The sequence below is a fragment of the Phaenicophaeus curvirostris genome, chromosome 1 (genome assembly GCF_032191515.1).
Source record: "Phaenicophaeus curvirostris isolate KB17595 chromosome 1, BPBGC_Pcur_1.0, whole genome shotgun sequence".
Classification (NCBI taxonomy): Eukaryota; Metazoa; Chordata; class Aves; order Cuculiformes; family Cuculidae; genus Phaenicophaeus; species Phaenicophaeus curvirostris.
Genome location: NC_091392.1, coordinates 93,386,106 through 93,408,972, shown reverse-complemented (window position 1 = coordinate 93,408,972; position 22,867 = coordinate 93,386,106). Strand labels below are relative to the sequence as shown.

The 22,867-nt window shown below is 37.6% G+C and overlaps 1 protein-coding gene across 3 annotated transcripts in view; it reads left to right on the top strand.

Annotated features, from left to right (window-relative positions):
* CBLB (Cbl proto-oncogene B) overlaps positions 1–22,867 on the top strand; it is a 124,666-nt gene that overhangs the window by 59,385 nt on the left and 42,414 nt on the right. For all 3 annotated transcript variants that reach the window (XM_069868517.1, XM_069868525.1, XM_069868508.1), the window contains exons 4-6: positions 5,557–5,703; positions 18,851–19,007; positions 22,384–22,505. In XM_069868517.1, the coding sequence (XP_069724618.1) occupies positions 5,557–5,703; positions 18,851–19,007; positions 22,384–22,505 (426 nt within the window). The remainder of the gene's footprint in view (positions 1–5,556; positions 5,704–18,850; positions 19,008–22,383; positions 22,506–22,867) is intronic.

Genomic DNA, 22,867 nt, shown 5'->3' with positions numbered 1-22,867 from the left:
TTTTTCCCTCTGCAGACATGTTGACAGGAATCTTTGGTTTCCTCTGAAGCGTTAAGGAGAGTTCCATTGTTAAGACTGTGTGATTGTATTCTACACCTGCATTTTTCCAAAACAGCAGCATTGTGGTTTGTTTTGTTTTGGGGTTTTTTTGTGTTGTTGGGGTTTTCTGTATTTTGGGGGGTTTTTTTGTTATTATTCCAGTGTTTACTGTCTGTGAAAGGGGAAATTCTGGAGGAGGAAGGGGGAAAATGTGTCAGGGTTTTACTGAATTATCAAGTGTAAACTGCTAGCAGCATGTATCATTTTTAGTCGTGTTCCTGTGCCTTTTGGACATTTGGAAATGTTTCTTCAGAAATACTTTTTTTTTTTCTCATTGTTTGTCCTGAACTTAATGTATTCCTGTCTCTGTCACTTGTCTGTAGTTAATGGTAGAAATATAATCTGTCAAAGGGCTTTATGATTAGCTATTATGTTCCTCATGATGGCAAAATACAAATAGGAAATAACTTGGGAAGGGCTTTTTTCACAGAATGGAAGCTTGGCACAAATGTAAATGCTGAACTCTTGGAGAGCAAAGGGGAAGAAGAGCTCGGAACATGGGTCTCTGCTTCCCTCTTTTGTAACAGAGTTATTAGGCTCTATTTGGTGCCCTCAAATTAGTAGCATTTATTTTGTAGGATCCCTGTGTTTCATTGCAACTTGAGCATATGGATCAGAAATCTGTTTTGAATATTACTGATTATGTGAAATGAGCTCTGTACATATGCTTTGGATTTTGAAGCTTTACTGTTCAGGGGAGATGGATTTTTAGAAGTTGAAATCTATAGTCCACCTTAAGAAGGCATTTTCAGCTTCCTTATATCTTGGATCATAAGCAGGTATGACTTGCAGTTTTTTCCAGGCAACAGCTGTCTTTGTACAATTATTCTAAATAAGAATTGTAGAGGAATTATCTGTTTAGTAATATACTTTTATGTCAGATCTATCTGGAAGTTATTCTTAGCTGCCAAATGGATTTTATTCTAGCTCTAAAGACTGTTTTTCTGTGCCAGGGGATTGAGTTATATATTATGAGCTTGGAAAGTTGATATATTTATTAAACAACAACTTGCTGTAATAAACAAATACATCTATGTGGATGCAGAAAGATTAAATGCTTAGTGGAAGCAATAGAGAAGGAAGCCCAGCAGTAACCTGATTTTTGGAATGACCTAACTGCAAAGGTACACAATATGACTTTTTTACACTATGGGTTTTTTTCTAGAAATATGCATACTTGTAAAATAAAAATAATTGTTTTTCATGGGAGATAGTAATATACGAGCATGAAAATAGAGGTGATATACACATATTGTATGTAAGCAGGTTTACGCATTTTCAAATTGTTGCATGAGATGTAAGTACATATTGCTAAAATGTCTTTGTCTTGGTTATCTGTGAAATCCAGTAATTATGAAGAATCAGGGCACAGATGTATGCTTTGTTTTGTATATTTATGTATAAACTGATTCTGCCAAGTGTATTTGGCACTTTCCAAGTTTAGGGCTCTCTGAATGTTTTTGTGTTCATCCACATTATGCAGACAGTAAATGCAGGACACTGGTGTCCCTCCCACCTCAATTATCAGGCCAGTGGCAGAAAGGAAGTGACACCACCTAATTCTCCATCAGGTTCTGCTTGATAGACTGTATTGCCTTCCATAAAGTAAAACTTGCTTTCATGCAGTGATTACAAAGTTGACGCAGCCAGAACTTATCTGTGTTATTGCAGGACAGTCACCCTTCACTTTCCTGTTTAATAGATCTAGGAGGGTAGGACTGCCTCAGACCTTCTGCTACTAGCTGCCACTGCTCTGGTTATGGCAGGGATATTTTAATATTTCCATTATTAAGCCCTATTTTCAGATTACATATGACTGGGTATTTGAGAAGTCCTTCAGTTATGAAATTTTTGCAGTATTCTCTAGCCTGACCCCCCTTCCTGGAGTTGAAGAGAAAATTGATTCACTATATAGTCATTTACTGAAAAATGAGCTGACTCATGGTTCTTGTTGTCAGGCTTTACTGTCTCTATTTTAGAAAACTCATAGATGAATTACAACTTCAAAAGACAGATTAATTTTGAAATAAAGAAAACTCATCTTTCTTCTGATTAAACCTTAGATCTTACTGTTATATTGTGGAGAATGATCATCTCAGTTAAATTTGGTATAAAGAGGCAGCGTTGTTTGATTTTGATTTCTGAATGATGAGGTTTTTCACATCAGCATGAAACCCATTCTCTCTACAGAAGTAAAAGGAGATGCTTGTGCTCTGTACTAGGCATAACGCAGCTGAGGAAAGAAATACTACCTCTAACCTGCTTGTAGTTTCAAGTGAAAGTATATTATCATTTTAATGCCTGAAGGCTGGCTGCTCAGACATTAAAACTGTTTCTTTGTTATTTGGATAGAATTTCTTTTGAGGCATAGCTCCAAGATGATACCTTAAGATATATTTCCCCTGCTAGAATCTGGTAAGTCAAAGGGTTGCTCTAGAGCATGTGTCTGCTCAGCTCTTCTGTGCTACCAGACTGCCAGTACAGTTGTCCTTTTGCCACTATAATAGTCTTCACTGTGACCTGGAGAAGAAAAGCCTGTGTCAGCATCAGAGATGCAGACTGGGTTGATAGATTTTCTTTGTAGTTGCATGGTGGGAATGAGACCTAAAATAGGTGGCCCAGGTTGACCAGTTCTTTGGCTTCCGTTTGGTTTATTCACCAAAAGAATAAAGCTGATAGTGTTAGTTGTTGTTTTGCAAATTAATATGATTTGAATACATTTTCTTACACTTATAAATGGAAAATAAGACTGAAAATTTTTGACACTGCTCCATCTTTCTGTGGCGGGAGAAAAGGGAGTCATCCTAATTTCAAAAATGGAGCCTCACAAGTGGCTCCATTTCCTACCAAGTGGAGTGTGTACTTCCTTCACAAGGCAGCAAAAGTACATGTGCTAAAAGGGAGAGGCATTGTCAGAAGACTAAAATGCACAGCTAGTGAGATTCAGTGGCCCACTCTGATGCACATCATCTCTGCACCTTGTATAATTCTTGAAAACCATTTCTGAAGTCATTGAACTTTTTATCTCTGCCTCAGTAAGTTACTGAGATTTGATATCATATAAGCCTATGTAAGCAAAAATGATTGCAATATGTACTTTACAATCCTAATGAAAAACTATACAAGTTAAAAGTTAAGACATAATTTATCATGATTATTTGATACCAAAGAAGGACACACAATAGCCAGCTGGTACAGCAAGAAACAAAACCAGGGAGGAAACAGAGCCACCATATATATAAATGATGAAGAATTTGCTATTTTCTGCTGTGTGTACATGCTGTGATATATGATCAGACACAAATGAGGTTCTAGTTGATTTAGAGTATCAGCTTTGCAGTCACATAGAAAGAAGGTGTCTTAGTGTGATATTAAAAGATTTTTTTTCACATCTATACAAATACAAAATATAAATTGACTTTCTTCTTTGTTTTTAAAAAAACTTTATAACAAAATAAAAGTATTTTGACGCACTTAGTGACTGGTGTGCTAAGACTTAAGGAACAGGCTTTGTGATTTAGGTATAGTCATTTGGATGCATGTCTGTGGTGTGCATTTACTGGCCAGTTGTTGGTTCCGAGCACGTACTTTGTAGCTATATCTAATAGACAATGAGTGACCATGGATGCTTGCTTACAGACGCCCCCACCCTCCTCCCAGCAAGGAAATGCCCCAGGTGGCACCCGTGCATGACTTCACCCTTTAATTCACTATGCAGCTCAAGATTCATGAATCCAAGTTTTGTAATACTTTGCTAGCTAAATTTGTATCTGAAAAGTACCTCTGCAGCACGGTACATTGCTAATGTAGATAGATGTATTGTGTACCAGGCAAGGAAAGTTCTGTTCAAACTTGCACCAAACCATGTATGCATCTGTCCTGAGTACAGAAGGCTTCTTGCTTAATCTTGGGTCTAGGACAGGCTGAGAAAGCCACATTAAAATAGCTGTTGCTTGCTCTCTGCATCAGGATTGAGTTCTGTAGAGTAAAATAATAAAGAACACATGTCTGTAATTACAGTACAAAGGATATAGAAAGAGGGATAGCAAGAAACAAAGCCAGAAAATAAGGAACAGTTGTGCATCATAATCATAGACATGTGATTATACTAGAGGAATTAAAGGGCTCCAAAATAATTAGCCCTACAGCCATTCTGAATCTTGAGGAAAGAGAGAGAGAGTATCCATCAGGTTGAGTGGTTTGTTTGTTTTAAATTACTCTATGTTTTCAAAAGAACTATCTTTATCATTGTTTTCCTGGTAGCAAAACCTATAGTAAAATCTGCAACCTGTAGTAAAATCTGTAACACGATTGCTGCTTCAGTACTAAGTTGAATAGTCTTTTAGGAAGGTCCAGTGAAATCTGTTTTATTGGGATGGGGTGTTTTTTGAGATTTTAAGCATGAGAAATTCTAATATTCGTGTTCTGAAAGCTCTTAGGTGTTTTAGCACATGCGTACCAATCAGGTGTGTGTTAATCTTTTCATGTATCTAGGGACTTATGAATTACGTTTGAATTTATTTAAAATACTGCCTATAAGCAGTTATAAATTAGATGACTGCTAAGTATTTTATTATATTTTTCATTAAATTTTTTAGAGACACTATGAAATAGCACCTGAGATTGCGAAAGGTGAATGGGCTTGACACAGGACATTTCTAACTCATTAAAGTACTTCATTAAAATACTTAAGAGTACAAATTTTTCATCAGAAACTGCCCCATCTCCTCTATTTCATGTGTCAGGGGGGAAAATGCCCCTTTTTCACTGCTAGGATGATCTAATTTTTGATTAACTGATTTAAGTCTGGAAAGCTTATGGAAGTGAATTGATAGTAGAGAAGCTTGATTTTGTTTCTGATGTGCCACTGAAAACTGAAAGCGGTCTTAACTCTTTAGTTAACTCTTTAGTTAATAGGAAGTGGCTACAGTAGGGGAAAGCTGGAAAGAATGAAAAGAATAAAATTGTTGTAGGATAGATCAGTAAGAAGAGTAAGCCTAGTCCTGTCCTGTGTTTACATTTCTAGGAACTTGGAGTGAAATAGGTTTGTCACATACAAAAATATATTTTGATTTTTCTGCTGTGGTTTTGGGTTTTTTGTGTCTTTGTTGTTTTTTTTTTAAAATATATTACTGTCTAGTTAGTATAAATTCCTACTTCTATGATAATTAAATTAAGTGGAAATGCGCAAGCTTTAATCTTTGAGTATCAGAAAGGTATCTGGAAAATGCAGTCAAATCTATTCTGTTGCTAAACAAAATATTTTATATTCATGGAAACACAAACAACTGATTTGTATTTCTTTGTGTTTTCAGTTGAAGGTTCAGTGTTTTTCTTGTGCCACACAGTGATTATAACACAAATATACAGGATGTATGAGATTCTGAAAGACCGATTGAATTTGTTAAATTTGAAGGGTTTGATGCAGTGATTATATTTTTCCTTTTATATCCACAGGAGAAACCTAACAAAGTTGTCCCTCATCTTCAGCCACATGCTAGCAGAAATCAAGGCTATTTTTCCAAATGGCCAGTTCCAGGGTGATAACTTCCGTATCACCAAAGCCGATGCTGCAGATTTCTGGAGAAAATTCTTTGGTGATAAGTAAGTACTAACATTTTACAAAAGTCCTTGATTCTGTGTAGATATGAGTGTGAAATGGGGTGATATTTAAAAAAAAAATAAGGAAATAATAGTCCTAAGTATGTTGGTGGTCATTTTAAATGTAATTTCTTGACGAAGTCTTTAAATTGGATGAAACTGCTGAATTCATTATTAACAAATGGTTTTTGCTATGTTGTAATTTACTCAAAGGAAGAGTAGAAGTGAATGGTCAGTTCTGTAAAGGGTGCGTACACTCCATCATTACTTAGGCTACGTTGCATGAAGTGTATTTTTTCCATTCTTGGATGAAGATATACGTTGTTTTCGTAAAGTATATGGCAAATCATGTTCTTCAATGTTATATATATATACACACTATAGAAATGATAACTCTGAAGTCTGAATTAGTAGCTCAGTATTGGACTCATTAAAAGTATGTTCCCTTATCCTATCTTTAACTTTCCAACTACCACAATATTTAATGGTTTTTAAGTAATTGAAGTAGTGGTTTTATACCCTGTTATGGAAACATTTTTTTCTACAACTGCGCCACCTATAATGCAGTCACAAGGGACTGCTGCATTCTTATGTTCAAATTCTCTGTAACAGAAAGAGGCGGAATAACTGGAGATATGTCAGAAGTTTTAATCAAAAGCAATTTTTGGAGAAACATAGCATTCCAGAATGGGTCATAAAATGAATGCTAAGTGTGACTTGTAGATACGTGACTAAATCCTTAAAGAAAACGTAATATTGAAAATGTAAAAGTGGAAGATGTAGAAATGTGAAATGTAGAAGATATATGGCTTGATCACTTTCTGATATGAAATATTTATTAGTGCTACAGTGACATGAGAGGGAGTAAGCCAGACATTTGTGTATTTTGCAGTATAATGGAGCAGTCATTATGGTCATCAAGTCTGATAGCTTGCCCGATACAGGTCATAGCAAATCACAGAACAATTCGTGCAACAATATTTTCTGAGCAAGAGCAATTCTTTAAAATAAGTCTTTAATTCTTTATGTAGAATACCAGTGTAGTAGGCTGGCAGTTTTGCAAACTGAATCTCTTTCAGTGTGAAGTTGCAACGCTTTCACGTCCTTTTTTTTTGCTAGCCTAAACACATCTACTGCTAGCTTCCAGCCTTTTGGTTTCATTATAGTGTGATCTGGTAACTTCAGTTGTCTAGCAAGTTTATTTTCCCTGTAGGTAATGTCGGAGACTTAGGAATTCATTGTACCAATCCCATTTTTGTTAGAGGAAAGGAGTCTGACCATGTTTTGTGTTATGTGTTTGAATGTGAAGATGATTCAAAATTCCCACACAAGTTCAGATAAAATTACTTGAAGGATTAATTTACGTGATGTATAGGGGGTCTCTCAGATGAGGCTTTTAAAAATGTCAGTCAAAAAGAAAAACAGGAGCTTTGAAAAAATTACTTAACCATGAACATCTTGTTCAGTGTTCCTCCCTTTTTCACTTTGCTTAGCAACTCTCAGAATTTAAATATCCTTACAGTCCTTCTCTTTTCCTCTTGAGGTCTCTACTTGAATAACCTTTACCAAATGTCTTAATTGCAAATTGCATTTTTATCATTGTAATTTAGAGATCTCATCTTCTGCAAGCTGCAGTTTCTTTGTCATTTGATCTTAAATCAGTTCTACCAGCTTTCATATTCGCTATCATGTTCTTTGTGTTTCTGTATTAACTTGTACTTTCTGTGTGAGATTCAAGTGCTTCCCTTCAGGCTTCCTTCCAATGATCCTGCCAGTTTCCTTTGGGAGGTGGTACAATAGATAGGTAGTTGAGGTGTCAGAAAGTAGAATACTGTAACACTTAAATTTTTATCAGAACCAGGTTGGTAAGAAGCATTTTTCAGATGCATCGGTCCATCTGAGCAACACTGCTCTACCCCTGTCTTTCACTGTGCTCGCATTTGACTCATCTCCTTTTCTGAATCATCTGCTGGAGCAATTCTTTCTAGTCCTTTTCAGGATCCCAGAGCTCTAACTGTGCCTTTTTTGTTTCAAGTTTTTTCCTGCTTACATAAATTTCTTCAGAAAACGCAACTTTAAATATCAACTCTCAATGTTAACCCTCTGACTTCCTTTCTTCACTCCATGTGTGTTCCTTGATAGGGCTGAGGTTGTTTGGGATTTTTTTTATTGGGATGGGGTTTTTTTTGTTTGTTTTTGGGGGTGGAGACATTCAGTTCATTACATGTGTAATCTTGATCATCTAGTTTAGCCTCAAAGTTTTTTGAATTCTGTTTTGTCAGATGCTTTACTATAAGACAGGTGAATAACCACTGTTATTAGTGTTCTCAGCTCTGATAAAGGGAGCTGGTTTAGTCCTCTGCTATCCAAGTAGTTAACAGTTGAACTCTTTTTGGCAGCCTTGCCGTTATCTCAGGTTTAGTTAATAGTGCTTAAGTAATAGTAAAGCATGTAACAGCATGTAACGTCAAATAGATGAGAAAAGGGGTTATTTGGCATTAGACTTAATCTGCCTATTAAACAAAATGCCTCAAGCTTTTTAGACATGAATTGTCTTCTAATCCATTCAGAAATATGTGGCAGGTATGCCTATGAGCCACATCTTTTACAGTGGGTGTGTTATGACAAATTAGTTTGCAAATCACTTCCCTAGAAGCACAACTTATGTAAAGATTTTGGGTGTTGCAAACAACTGATAAAATATGTTCCTAAACTGGCCACCTAAAGGTACATCCTGAGGACTATCTGAAGCCTCCAACTCTGGTTAGATATGCAGCACAAGTGAAGTAGGACAGGGAGGAACTATGTTGTCTTCTGGGGCTGCATCTCTCTTTTACAGGGAAAGGTTGTGCTCTTCACTTTTTGAAAAAGCAGCCCTTACTTTTAGGTCAGTATGTAGTTCTGCACAAGAATAGAGCATAAATGAAAAGTTGCTCTGGATCTGGGCTTCTAATGGCTAAATTGTAGCACAAGAAATCATTCTGATGCATTGTTTCACCTGCTTGGAAGGAGGGAGTTGAACTATTAGATTAATTTATAGGGGGGTGGAGGAGTGGGTTCAGCATAATATTATCATAAAATAATCTGCCTGTTTCTAAACATATGAATTGGAAGCTTTTCTGAAAAACATTTTCTGCCTTGATATCTTTCTGAATTGTTGTCATTTTTTAATCTGAAATATTCTAAGTAGCAAGAAGGTCAGTAGTCATTTATGTTTTTAAGTTGACCCTACGCTTCTGTTTATACAAAACAATATATTGTAATTTGCTGAGAAATAAAATCCAAAAGAAACTATTTCCAACAGTCTGGTTTGTCTTTAAAAAAATATTCTATATCCAATTTCTTTTACTGCTCTTCCCCAACGAACAGGAAACTGCTAGCATTGGTTTGTTACATTTGTTACATTTGTCTGTCATAACACTTGCTGTCAAACTGTGCAGTGGTAACTACGTTCATTCATCCTGTGATAGGATGCAGTCAATTGTTTAAAGCTAGTAAGTTGTACATTAAACGTGACGTAAAACTCATTAACAAAAATAAATGGCTAGGTTAACTGTTTCGAAACTTTGATCATACATCTAGCAGCTCTTTGAGTTTTCTGCAGAAAACACAGAAGTAGAGTTTAGGGAGCAATTTGAATGGCTCCATCAGAGCAGTATGCTAAAATAACTTCACACATTCTTGGCCTTCAGGTGCATCCAACTTCTGCATTTCTGATGTGCTTCTACAAAACATCTAGATAATGGCAGTGGTTAGAGAAGCTTGGATAGGAGAGAATGCTGTGGTGGTTGTGAGAGCAACAGACACAATAACCATGGAAATCATTAGTCCTCACGTAGGAAGAGTGCAAAAGGAGGAAGTGGAGGTTTTCCAGTGTCATGTGTTTCAAAGGAGGAAGGGAAAACTTGAAGTGATGTTATGTTTGGAAAGAGTCTGGAGAGATTAATGTGGAGTTCAGGAATGTATAAGGAGAATTGATTAATCAAGGTGGGAAATAATGAGATTTTTGTTGTCTAGGTGGAGAAAAAACGTGGACAGCAGTATGGTGAAGGAAGAAATGAGAGAAATGATTTTCTGCGAGGGCAAAGTAGAATATGTATCCAGATTAGGGGTGGGTGAGGAGGTCAGCAGTGTCCAAATAGAAGGCCCAGGATGATTTTGGTGTATTGACTTTGTCAAGGAAGCTGACTGAGAAAAGCTATCAGGGAGATGGGGAATAGAGAGAATGTTGTATTAGCTTTGTGAAAACTTTCCCAGGGCTGAATGACTGGAGTAGGCTGAGAATGAAGCTCTTTGGCTTCAGTCTACAGGGAGAAAGAGAGCTTCTTAAAGAACCAGTTTGAAAAATAACTAAGGAATAAATTAACATGAGCCTTGCAATACAGTCAGGGTCAAGATTTTAGGTTAAGAGCTATACCAACAAAGAGCTTGATAGTGTCTAAAGCAGGAAATTGGTGCAGTTGAGAAGATATGATTTTTGAATTTGTACTGATTACTAGAATACAGTTATTGGAGCAAGTGGTTTTAGTGGAGTGAGTCTTCACCCATCATTTACCATTACAATTGCACTGAAGCAAATGACAGCTAAAAAGTAACGTTAAATGGAACTGTGATATTGTAAGGCACGTAGTCAGCAGTTGCCTTTGTTTACAAATACTTCAGTAACCCACAGTAGGTTGAAAAAAATGCATATAACACATAACCTGATAGGTTCTTCATTATCTGCATTTCATCCCTGTATAGTGCTTGATGTTAATTTTCCTCCGTTCCTCGCTCATTTTAATAGCTCTTTACATCTTATACAAAAATGTGCAAAATACCTCTGGGAACAATCCTGAACTGTGGGGGAGAGTGGGCAAGATGACCTAACAGATCTTTCCAGCCTCTGAATTTGAAAGCTGCAGTGAAATCATGCACGGCTTCAACTACTGAAATTTGTGATTTGTGGCTATCTTCATGTTGCAGAATGAATCAGCAGCGAAATGTCACTGTTCTTAGATTTTTGGTTCTCCATAGTTCTGCCATTTATTTTAACTTTTGAGGTTTTACTCTTCATTGTGAAGCCTTAAAAAACTGAAAGCATTTCTGTTGTTGTTGTCAGATAAATTGATTTCCTCCTACCTTTTTTTAATTTCTGAGGAAATGGAAATTCTTTCGCTGTTAGGGTCAAACACACTACTGTTTTAAAGCTGTGATACTTTTTTTTTTTTAACTCCCCTCCAGCTGAGGCCTAAAATGTATTTATTTTTCATTGGAATTTATGGAAAAATGTGGCTATTGATTTTTCAGTAGCAGTCAAACACAATATTTTAGAATGATACTCTAAATTTTGAGTAGTTGTGGTTCTGCTGTGGTCAGTGCTTTTTGGCTTTGGATAGAACAGACATAGCCTCTGTGACTTGGTTTCAGAGAATAATCACTAGAATGGGCAGACCACAATGCGCAACTCAACTTGAAAACATTTAGCTGTCAGAAAGTGAGACCTCAGTTGAGCTAGGTTTTAATGCCTTGTTGATACCTTAATTTATTGCTTCATTGCCTGTTCTTGCTGCTGATAGTGCCAAAGAAGCCTACTGTTGTGTGAACACTGTAAAAATATGGACTGAAGAGGCAGTCCTGGTGCAGAGAGCTTCAAGTCTGTATGAACTGAAGTGTAAAGGGAAGCCAAAATATAGAGAGATGAAGGAGGAAGGGGCAGTGATCCGATTACCATAGTCTTCATCACCGCATCAAGACAGGTGTTTTGGCAACAGGAACTTTTAAAGAGAAGGAAGTAAATGGGAAATGAGGCTTTTAGAGGGCAGATCCTCTCTTGGCTGATCAGCAGCATGGGAAATAGGTTTATTCATGCCCTTATGTAAAAATCTGAGCTAGAGGCAGGAGGTACAATTCCCCAGGTGCTTGTGAGCCACGAATCTTGTTACATGTTTTTCATACAAATGCAAGATAAACAAGTTTGAACAAGAAGATAGATATTATAGAGAATGTTATAGAGAAGAGCTAGTTACTGGAAAATTACGCGATATGATTAAAAACCAAAAAAGGATAACAGTCTTCACAGCTATTCTGGGAGGCTGAGAATAACGTAAAATGGCATGTAGAAAGGCCATAGCAGAGAAAGTTGTAATAGTTGGTGCACAAGCTTGTGAGACAGGTGAACAGATTCTCAATGGATAGGCAGGAGAGGTAATGCTTTAAGTATAAGGATGTGCAAAAGCCTGGGTGTGCTTTAGATTTGTGGTTAGAGATCAGGGTTGGAAAGTAAGTGTATCCCGTTAGGGATGCTTAAGGAAATGCAGACTTCCTGCGTCCCTTAAGGACATACTAACTTCTTGTCTCTTCAGTGTGTCCAGTTATGTGACTTTGAAAGTGGATATTTTCGGTATGTTTTCCCCATTTCATAAGGCTTGTTTTCGCTCTTTTACCTTCTGATTTTTCATGTTAGTTTCATCTATATTTGTTCTGCATGATGTCACTATTTAATGATTGTACTGGTATGATATGGCAGGATTCCTTTTTTCTCTTAGGAATGAACTTCTCAAGCCTTCTGTGTCAATTTGTTTGCTCTGCAGTTCAGAAGCAATGAAAACATGTGGCCACTCACTTAAAACTGAAGCAGCAGTCGTTAAGAAAATGCTCTGTTCAGTGATGATAAACTAAAATCCACATTGCTCACTGTAGACTTGCAAAGAATGTTGGTTCTATCTGGGTCAGTATTTGCTTAATTTTTTTTTTTAGTTTGCTCTGGATACTGTAGTGCCCTTTTCATGTTGTTTTCTGGCAGCGTTTGAGAGTGTCTCTTGCAGACAAAAATGTTCACTGTAATAAGAGGCATGTTTACCTTCCAAGACATGCTTGTGGTCTGCTCTGGTTCAGATGAGAGCAGTGTTGCTTGACATTCCTGTATGGCTACATCTCCAAAGTTCTACTGACATGCTGTGCTCCACAGGCTCAGAAAACATTTGCTCTCCAGGTTTATTTTAATGTCTTTTTCTTTTTACTATTGCAGCAATATGCAGGGACTTTAAGAAAGTCCCGTGTACACGTGATCAGGGCAGGAGGGAAGAAGGAAGGACCTAAATTCCATTGCTAAATTGCTTGAAAATTACATGCTGGACACTAATCCTTCTCCTCTAGGCATATGGAAGTGATGTTTAAAACACTGCTTGGGACTACAGAGTGAACTTCCTTTGATGTCTGTCAGTAATAGTAAATAGATAGCATACTATATAAAAGCATTTTCTAAAAGTTTATACTTCAGTCAGGACATTTTTTAACTGATAATTGTTCTTTAAATGCACTTAACTAATTTTACTGTTGCAGAAGAAATGTGTAGAAGTGATGTCATTTTTTGAGGTTTGGAGGGCAGATAACTTATTGTAGGGGTTTTGACAGGATTCAGATAAGAAGATAAGCTTGAGGTAAATGCCAAGATACAGAATTTTTTTTTTTTTTTTTATTTAGGAAAGAGAAATAAGATGTGCGCAGAAAGCCTTTTCAGGAAATATTATTCAGGATAGTTTGTTTTATTTTATTTTGTGTTTTCTTTGCTTAAATTGGCATGGACTTCCTTCGACTCTAACAATGAGGTCATAATAAAGTAATACACACAGCACAATAACAGTATGCACATGTAATGTGGTCAGACATTTTTGTATTACTTCAGTGTCCTGTGTTTTTTCCCCAAATTGCATAAGAAAAGAGAAGCTGTGGGTATATATCTATTCATAATATTCACATGTGCTTGTGTAGTAGGACTCTTAACTTTGGGCATCAAACGTTTTGAGATGTACAAGTCACTATGGAGTATCATTCTCTTATGAGATACTCCCCAGAATATTTCCTCAACTGGGGTCACGTGTGCTCTGCTGCAAGGGATAGAACCATAGAATCATAGAATAACCAGGTTGGAAGAGACCCACCGGGTCATCGAGTCCAACCATTCCTATCAAACACTAAACCATGCCCCTTAGCACCTCGTCCACCCGTGTCTTAAACACCTCCAGGGAAGGTGACTCAACCACCTCCCTGGGCAGCCTGTTCCAGTGCCCAATGACCCTTTCTGTGAAATTTTTTTTCCTAATGTTCAGCCTACACCTCCCCTGGCGGAGCTTGAGGCCATTCCCTCTTGTCCTGTCCCCTGTCACTTGGGAGAAGAGGCCAGGTCATTGATAAAGACATTGAACAGGGCTGGACCCAGCGCTGAGCCCTGGGGAACCCCACTTGTCACTCGCCTCCAGCTGGATTTCACACCATTTCCCACCACTCTCTGGACCCGGCCATCCAACCAGTTTTCCACCCAGGAGAGTGTGCGCCTGTCCAGGCCAGAGGCTGACAGTTTCCCAAGCAGAATGCTGTGAGGAACTGTGTCAAAGGCTTTACTGAAGTCCAGGAAGACCACATCCACAGCCTTTCCCTCATCCAGCAGCCGAGTCACTTTGTCATAGAAGGCAATCAGGTTTGTTTGGCAAGACCTGCCTGTTGTGAACCTATGTTGACTGGGCCTGATCACCCGGTTCTCTTGCATGTGCTTCATGATAGGACTCAAGATCACCTGTTCCATGACTTTCCTTGGCACTGACTGACAGGCCTGTAGTTCCCTGGATCCTCCCTGTGACCCTTCTTGTAGATGAGCACAACATCAGCCAGCCTCCAGTCCAGTGGAGCTTCCTCAGTGTTCCAGGACTGTTGGAAGATGGTGGAAAGGGGTTTGGCCAGCACATCCGCCAGCTCCTTCAATACCCTTGGATGAATCCCATCTGGCCCCGTAGGCTTGTGGGTGTCTAGTTGGGCTAGCAAGGCTCTGACCACCTCCTCTTGGATCATGGGAGCCCCATTTTGCTCCTCTAGCTGCTGGGTTTGTACACAGATGGAACGACTTTCTTTACAATTAAAGACTGAGGCAAAGAAGGCATTAAGTACCTCAGCCTTTTCCTCATCCCCTGTCACTGTTGTTCCTTCTGTGTCCAATAGGGACTGTATGGTCTCCCTAGTCCTCCTTTTATTATTTATATATTTGTAGAAAGATTTTTTGTTATCTTTCACAGACTTTGCCAATCTGATTTCTAGTTGAGCCTTAGCCCTTCTGATTTTTTCTCTGCACAATCTCACTTCCCTCCTGTAGTCCACCCATGGCACCTGTCCCTTCTTCCAAAGCTTATAAACATTTCTCTTCTTCCTTATATCTCTCAAGATCTCTCTGTTCAACCAAGCTGTTTTTCTCCCCTGCTGGCTTTTTTTCCAGAACATGGGGATGGCTTTCTCCTGAGCTGCTAGGATTTCCTTTTTGAAGAGTTCCCAGCCCTCATGGGCTCCCTTGCCCTTAAGTACTGTCTCCCATGAGACTTTGCCAACCAGCCTTCTGAAGAGTTCAAAGTCTGCCCTCTGGAAATTTAGTGCTACTGTCCTGCTAACCACCCTCTTCACTTCACCTAGAACTGAAAACCCTATCATCTCATGATCGCTTTGTCCTAGGCTTCCACCTACTGCCACATCCCCCACAAGGCCTTCTCTGTTCACAAACAGCAGGTCCAGGAGGGCACCCTCCCTTGTTGGTTCATTCACCAGCTGTGCAAGGAAGTTGTCTTCCACACACTCCAGGAACCTCCTAGACTGCTTCCTTTCTGCTCTATTGTACTTCCAGCAGATATCAGGAAGATTGAAGTCTCCCACAAGAACAAGAGGCATTGATCTAGAGATTAACCCCAGCTGTTTATAGAAGAGCTCATCAGCTGCTTCTCCTTGGCTGGGTGGTCTGTAACAGACTCCCATCACAAAATCTACCTTCTTATGGGCTCCTCTGATTTTAACCCACAGGCACTCAATCTCCTCATCGCCACAATCCATCTCAACAGTGTCCAAATCCTCCCTTACAAAGAGGGCTATCCCGCCTTCTCTCCTACCCTTCCTGTCCCACCTGAACTGTAGCTGTAACTACAATTAAATACCTCAAATACCAAGGCACTGTACTTCTTCAACCTAAATCTTTAGAGAACTAGTGTTACCGGAATGTCATATCACATTTTTCTGTTGAGCTGTTGCAGAGTTGACTTACTCATCTCTTCCAGCAAGTGTCCACGGGTCAGCCTAATAGTACGAGGCATGTGCAGAATACCTGCCAGACTCTAGTGCGAGGCATCTTTAGAGTATGATGCAACAAACATTACAAGTACAAAGATCAGTGAAAGTATTTATAGAAGATTTCAGGAGTTCAACACTGCACTCATTATTTCATTATGAACAGGTTCCTATTTTTTTTTAACCTATAAAGGCAGTGTCATATATGTGTGTGTATATATATATGTTTAAAGAACAATCTGTGCATGGTGATAACTAGGACGGTCCTAGTCTCAACTTTGATTTCATTTGTCCTTTTCTCTTTCCTTTCTCACTGCCCAGGCTGCCTCCTCAAACAATTAAAATAACTCTTTAGATATGAATAAGGAAAGGGTGCTTTCAAAGGCTCTGTATCCCCTAAAACACAAGAGAACAATAGCAGTATAATGTTAATTCAAACAGAAATTCAACTTGCCAGCCATCTGCAAAAAGAGCTTTCAAGCCTTCATCACTGGGGAAGCATTCTGCATGACCCCCTCTTAGATCTCTGCGGGAAGGGAGGGTATTTCTCAGTGTGCCTGAAAGGTCATCAGATTTCAGTGCTGTAGCAGCAGGAAGAGAGGATGTTGCAGTATCCTTTGCCTTGTGAAGGCTCTGTAACATCCTCGTTTTGAGTGAGTGTGTGCTGTCTGCAAAGTCTCAAAAGAGTGCAGCAATTTGTTAATGTAAACTGGAGAGACACTCTGGGGGAGAAATAATCCCTAGCTGGTGCTCTTTCAAAGTGTTTAGGAATGATGTTTGCATAAAAGTAACTGGTGAGAAATAGGAGTTAATGTATTACAACAACCAATTCTCACCTTTATTTAAGCAGAAGATAAAAAACCTATTCCACAAAGCTGCAGGAAAAAAAATATGCTGAATTTAGTGAATTTTAAATTGGGGCTACCACTTTTTCAGACACTTGTTCTTGGAGCAGTCTCACAAAGTAGCTTTAGGTGTTATTTCATTAGCTAATCACTCATTTTCCAACATCTGGTTTCTGTCTTTAGCCAAAGTACTAGCTAACTAGAGCTCTAAAAGCATATGCTCCTAAAGGCTTTTGTTTTTCTCCATTGTTTTGGGGGTTTGAGGAGTGCAGGATGTTAGTGAATAGATGGCAAAAGCATCCTACTTATTAATCGCATCTAGTATGATTCTGTGATTCTTTTTTTGAGAAACCATCTCAAGTGAGACATGAAGAAGTGATTCTAAAGGTGTAGTATTGCTAGAATCATTCCTGATAGATTATCTGTTGTTTTTCACTTGAGGATTATTGTCTTGACTCTTTAAAGAAAAAAAAAAGGCAAGTCAAACAAATGAAACCCCCAAACAACTTTGAACCCCTAGAAATCCCCAACAAGCTTTTCTAACCCCATATCAGCATAATCCCAGTGCTGTAGTGCTATTTAGGGTGGCTCACAAGAGAATAAGAGAACACTTGAGAGCCACAGTTACAGGAACTAAATAAGCAATAGACACTTGAACTAAGACAACTTTAACACCACAAAAGCACTGACTTCCAACTTTGTTCTCTGAACTTAGCGCAACATTTCATGCTCTTTACCATAATCAAAATTTCATGTGCATTCTTTTTTAAATGACGTCTGATGTGGTATCTCTCTTCAGCTCTTTGTGGTTTCCTGTTTTTCATACACAGATGAAAGTATCTGCTGAGATCTATTAAACTTCACATTTTATCATTTATGACTTTCTCAGTATAAGCCTTCAAGTAAGAAGTAGATTTCATTGCACTTAGAAATGTAGTGAATGCCTGATGCAGTAGGAATAATAGGAAGATGTCTTTATTGTTGTACTTCAAATTACTAGTTGTTTTAATTCAGGTTAACTGCAGATTATTTATTATGCAGGACCAACTTAATACAATTGGTCTTCCCCTGCCCCCAGTACTGTACTTTACTACATAAATATACATTTCTGCTTAAGAAAATATTTAGAAGAACTGGAATAAAAGGCAATGTGAAGTAAGAAAAATTGCGAGAAATTGACGAAGTTTTGAGGCTGGTGTCTTTTGTCATTTTAGCAGTTATTAACAAACTATGACTGTGAATGTGTAAGGTCTTATCCTGAAACCAGTTTTATGTTGGCTAATAATTGATTATGTTTTACTTAATCAAAATGTTTTAAAGTATTGTATAGTCTGTTTTCAATGTGAGGCAGAACTTTTCTAAGAGGTGTTGTGGCTTAACATGGATTTAACTCTAATTACATGAGTGGAGTGGCTATCATTAAATAATTTCTTGTAAATTTGTGAGTGAAAAAATAGAGCACTTTTAAGCCTTGTGTCAGACTCCAAGTATCAACGCATAGTTGGCAAAGTAACTAACCTGTATTAACTCCTACTATGCAAACAGAAACTGTATTTGACAGAACATGGCTTTGTATCAGAGAGGATAATTCTAATTTCTTTCTATCCTACTTCCCACTCATTCTCTCATTCACTACTGTCTGAAAATATTCCCTATCCTTCGAGAATGTGTGAAGGTGGGAATCTGGAAAGATGTGTCTTCTAATAGGCATGGAACTGTTATGGGCTATGACAGACCTTGGATAAGTGGTATCTGGCTGATGCTATCAGTTTACTTGACCACTGTTTATGAGCTTAAGCTATTAAAGTGTCATCACAGTAGATACTACATCGATGCTTACCATTCTGAGAAGAAAGAAGTTCTTTACCAAGCAGAGATTGTTCCTTTACATTGTCTTTGAGGGATTGTGATCTTGGTTACTACATGTGCTTGGTAGTATATATCAGTTTCTGCAGTGTTCTTTTTGTTGTCATCCAAAGGAAGCTTGATATTTAGCGTTGTAAATTAAGTGATGCTTTGTTTAACTGTATTTAAAGGAAGTTAAGCCATTATTTCATTTGCTTAGGCTGCTTTCAGGAAACATGATTTTTAGTAAGAAATATTTTTATTGTCTGTAGAGAAACCAAATTAATGTTCCAGTTCTTTAGAAGTCACGTCTGATGTCTAAATAAAATAGTAAATCTTAAATATGTGGGTTTATTAAATGTATTATTTCCACTTTCTCACAGAACTATAGTGCCGTGGAAAGTGTTCAGGCAGTGCCTTCATGAAGTTCATCAGATAAGCTCTGGTTTGGAAGCAATGGCTCTTAAATCAACTATTGACTTGACCTGCAATGACTACATTTCAATTTTTGAATTTGATATCTTCACTAGATTATTTCAGGTAAGATTTGAATATTTCAGGTATTTATATGAATTTGAGAAGCTTAGTGTCGTGAGACAACTACCTATCAAGGAAGTGGATTTTTTTTAAAAATGGAAATAACTGAAACACTAGAATTCAGAAGTAAGTTGTGGTTGGTTGTTTTGGTTTTTTAAGTCCTTCTGAGATGTTTGGGAGTCAGTATCGAAATCTGATTACAATATATCTATGTTTGCTGCTTACTTTATTTTCACTGTTCTTAAATGCATACCTAGAAACGTAGACCTTCAGGTGCTTATCTAAGTTTTAGTTGTGATTTCATTGTGCTCTTGCATTTATATATACTTACGTGAAGTGTTTTTACAGATACATAGGGAAAGCTACATACAGTTGTTAGGCTAAAAGTAGGCCTAAGTTTTTCTTTATGAATGTATTTTGCCATTAATAGTCTGCTGTTTATTTAGAATAAGGGCCTATCTTTGGGAATATCATTATTGTATTAATGTTGATAGGTAATGTTTATCTGAAATGAGCACGTTAGGTACCTCTGTTAACTTTGTATCCCTTCTACAGAATATACTTCAAGTATTTTACTGAATATAGAAGGCTGTGCTGGTTTTACTCATACTAGATGTATTAATTCTGAATTTGTCGCTTGGAATATTTTTTTGCATATAGGAATCTTTGAGGTATATGGCCATTTATTTGATAACTTTCTTTAGACCATACGGCAATAAACTGGCGCATTATTATTCAGCTTGTTGCAAATACATTCAAAACACCAATTCTATGTTTGTATGTGTGTTTTGTCTTCCATGTTGTTCTTGGATAGCCTCTATTTAGGTTTTTCGGGTTTGCTGTTATGGGAAGGGGTACCATTAGAAAATTGATAGTAAGATTTGGCAGGAGATGAGTAATGGTTTTAGTTTACAGAGTTTTGATTTTGATGAACTCTTCTCCATTCCAAGCCAAAACTATATCAAGGTTGACAAAGTTATAGTGTAAGTAGTCTTTGTTTAGTTTAACCACAAATATTGGTCATTTATTAAAGTACACACAGGTTATGGAGGTTTGAACAAAACTTTGGGAGTCCTTCTTGATTAAATAATAAACTAGAGTCTATAGATCATTTTACTTCATGCAGCTTTAGCAAAATTCCCCCCATCCTTTGCCCTTTGTGTGGAGCATGATATGATCAAGCATTCCTCTCTGAATGTTGCTGCCTTGGGAGCAGTTTCTGCTCTGTCAAAGTTTCTCAGTTATGGCAAAGTAATATAGTGTTCTGGTGTTCTTATCACAAGCCTAAATCTTGATCTCAGACTTGTCTGCGAAATGTCTGAGACCCATTGGTTTCAACATGCATCACTGTGAAATACATTTTAAGGTTCTTTTCTGTAGAATGTTTTCCCCTAAGCATTCTGCTTATGACTGGTAACATGGTTTGGTATGTTTTTCTTTGTTTTGTTTTAGTCTGCAAACTGACTTGTCATTTAATTTCATATTTGATGATCCAATAAGTAACAGTTTGTTCTGATCCTGTATGGTATCCTATAGATAGCATTAAACTTCAGGACAGAAGTCTCAAGTGAGATTTATTTTCCTTGTTCTGTAAGCCAATGAATTTTTTTATTTTTTTTTATTTGCATTAGTTGGCCATTGCTCAATTGAGTCATTACTATGCCTGGTACTGGAAAAAGGGGATCAACGTGTAAGGAGAGAAGGCTGGTTAGGATTAACATTTAATTTAACAGGGAAGCAGAGAGAGATTTTTTTGCCAAACAGATTGCCAGCTAGTGCAATAGCTGCATAACTGTTGAAGTGAGCTTGCATTGAACTTGGTCTGAGAACCTCTCTCAGAGGTTACATTTTACTTCTCTAGTTTTTAAACAGCTTCTGTAACCATGTGTGCGTACACCCACGGAGAGAAAATCCCAATTGTTTAAGTAATCAAAATAGTGTTTTGCCAACTGTGGGTGTATTACAGAAAAGCTACATTTATAATGATGATTATTCACAGAGGAAAGCAAGACTGCTTTTTATGATGATCCTGTAAAAGTGAAGTTGCTCCCCCTGCCTCCCCACTGTATGCATGCACAGTTCCGGGTGCTGTGTTCTCTGACCAGCAGTAAAGTTAGCAGAGCAGAACACCTAGATGCTTTGAAGGAAAGGAGCTTTGTTCTGTCACTGTTAAAATGTTCAGTTAAGTTGTCCTTCTATGCAAAAATATTTCCATCAAAGAGAGAGCTTACAAATTTTTTCCTGTTTAACATTTCCACTTCTGTAATACTCTGCGTGTGTGCAAGGCAAGCTATGAGTTCTTGCCTCTTGATTTTCAGTTGTACTGTCACATCATTTTTCAGGTAGAGCAGCGTTGCAATACTCTGTAAAGACTGTAGGCATTTGAGGAAGACACTGCCTACTGTCAGCTTGGAAGCTTGGTGGCAATAAACCAAGGAATTTGTGTGCTACTTGAATTCATTTTATAATGTACTGTAGCCTTTATAAGCCACAGTCCAACAAAACGCTTAAGTACTAAGTGTTTGATCATCCTTTTTGATTTATGTGCTTGCGCTTGTGTCATACAACTGGAGAAGGAATGTTGTGTTTTTGTGAAGGAAGTGTCAGTGCTGATGTGGTGGAGGAAAAGTAGACTCCTTTTTTTCTTTTTTCTAGTTAGGGGAACTAACATTTTTCATGGGATGAAGCCTCCTGGCATCCATCTATGGGTAAGGTAGCAGAGAGGAGCTGTCAAGACGTGGTATTGCATGTAGGATTGTGAAATTTTCCTTCTTGGTTCTGTACAAATTTGAACACCTGGGGTTACTCACTGCCTCTGTGCTGAAACCTCACTGTTTAATTTCATGTCTGTGTGCTGTCGATATTTGGGTTTTTTTCTGGCTGTAATACTATTACGGTAACTGAAGAAATCAAGAAGTAGAGAGTATAAAAGGGAATGACAGCTAAAATTACTGGCTTTATTAAGCTTCATTTGTTAGTTTTACTTATCATTAACAATGAGAGTGCCTCAGGACCACTCAAGAATAGGCTTAATTGGGTTTTTATTAAATCGTCTTGGAGCCATACTCTGCAGGTTCTCACTGAATTTGGGGCTAATATTTTAACGTAGCTACTAACAGGAGATCCGTTAAATGCAAGATTTTAAAAAATATCAAAAAAATTACATTTTACATACTTGGAATAATTCTTTTGAAGGAATCCTTTTAGCAAAGCTAGGTCTATAGAAGAGTCTTTTGTGTTATTTTGACCTTAACCAAAACTGTGTATTTTTCAGCTGAAGTTATATCAGAGTAAGTTTCTCTGATAAATTGACTTGAATTTTGTTAGAAATGGGTAACTACCTGACTGCATCTGTTTAATTGTTTTTCTTCTCTTTTAGCCATGGGGTTCAATCTTAAGGAATTGGAACTTCTTAGCTGTGACGCATCCTGGATATATGGCATTCCTGACATATGATGAAGTGAAGGCAAGATTACAAAAATACAGCACTAAGCCTGGGAGGTGAGAGGCTTTGATTGTTGCTTTCCAGATAAACGTGCTGTCTCAGAAGCTATATAATTATTCTAGGTTCTTATTTTCTATATTGCATGATACTTACACTCACTGCAGTATTGAAGGTATGAATTTTTGGCTTTTTCTTGTAACAGTGTGAATCAGAGAAGTAGTAGGTTGGGGGTTTTTTATATTTGTGATTTTATTTATATGGAACTGTATCTTTTAAAAAATGTTTAATACTAAAGCTCACAACTTCAGATTCACACAACGCTGACCTTTTAGAATTTAAGGCATAGGAATTTTGTAACCATGGTGGTTTTTATGCTGTAATTCCTCTACAGTGATATGAAGCAAAAAAAAAAAATTGT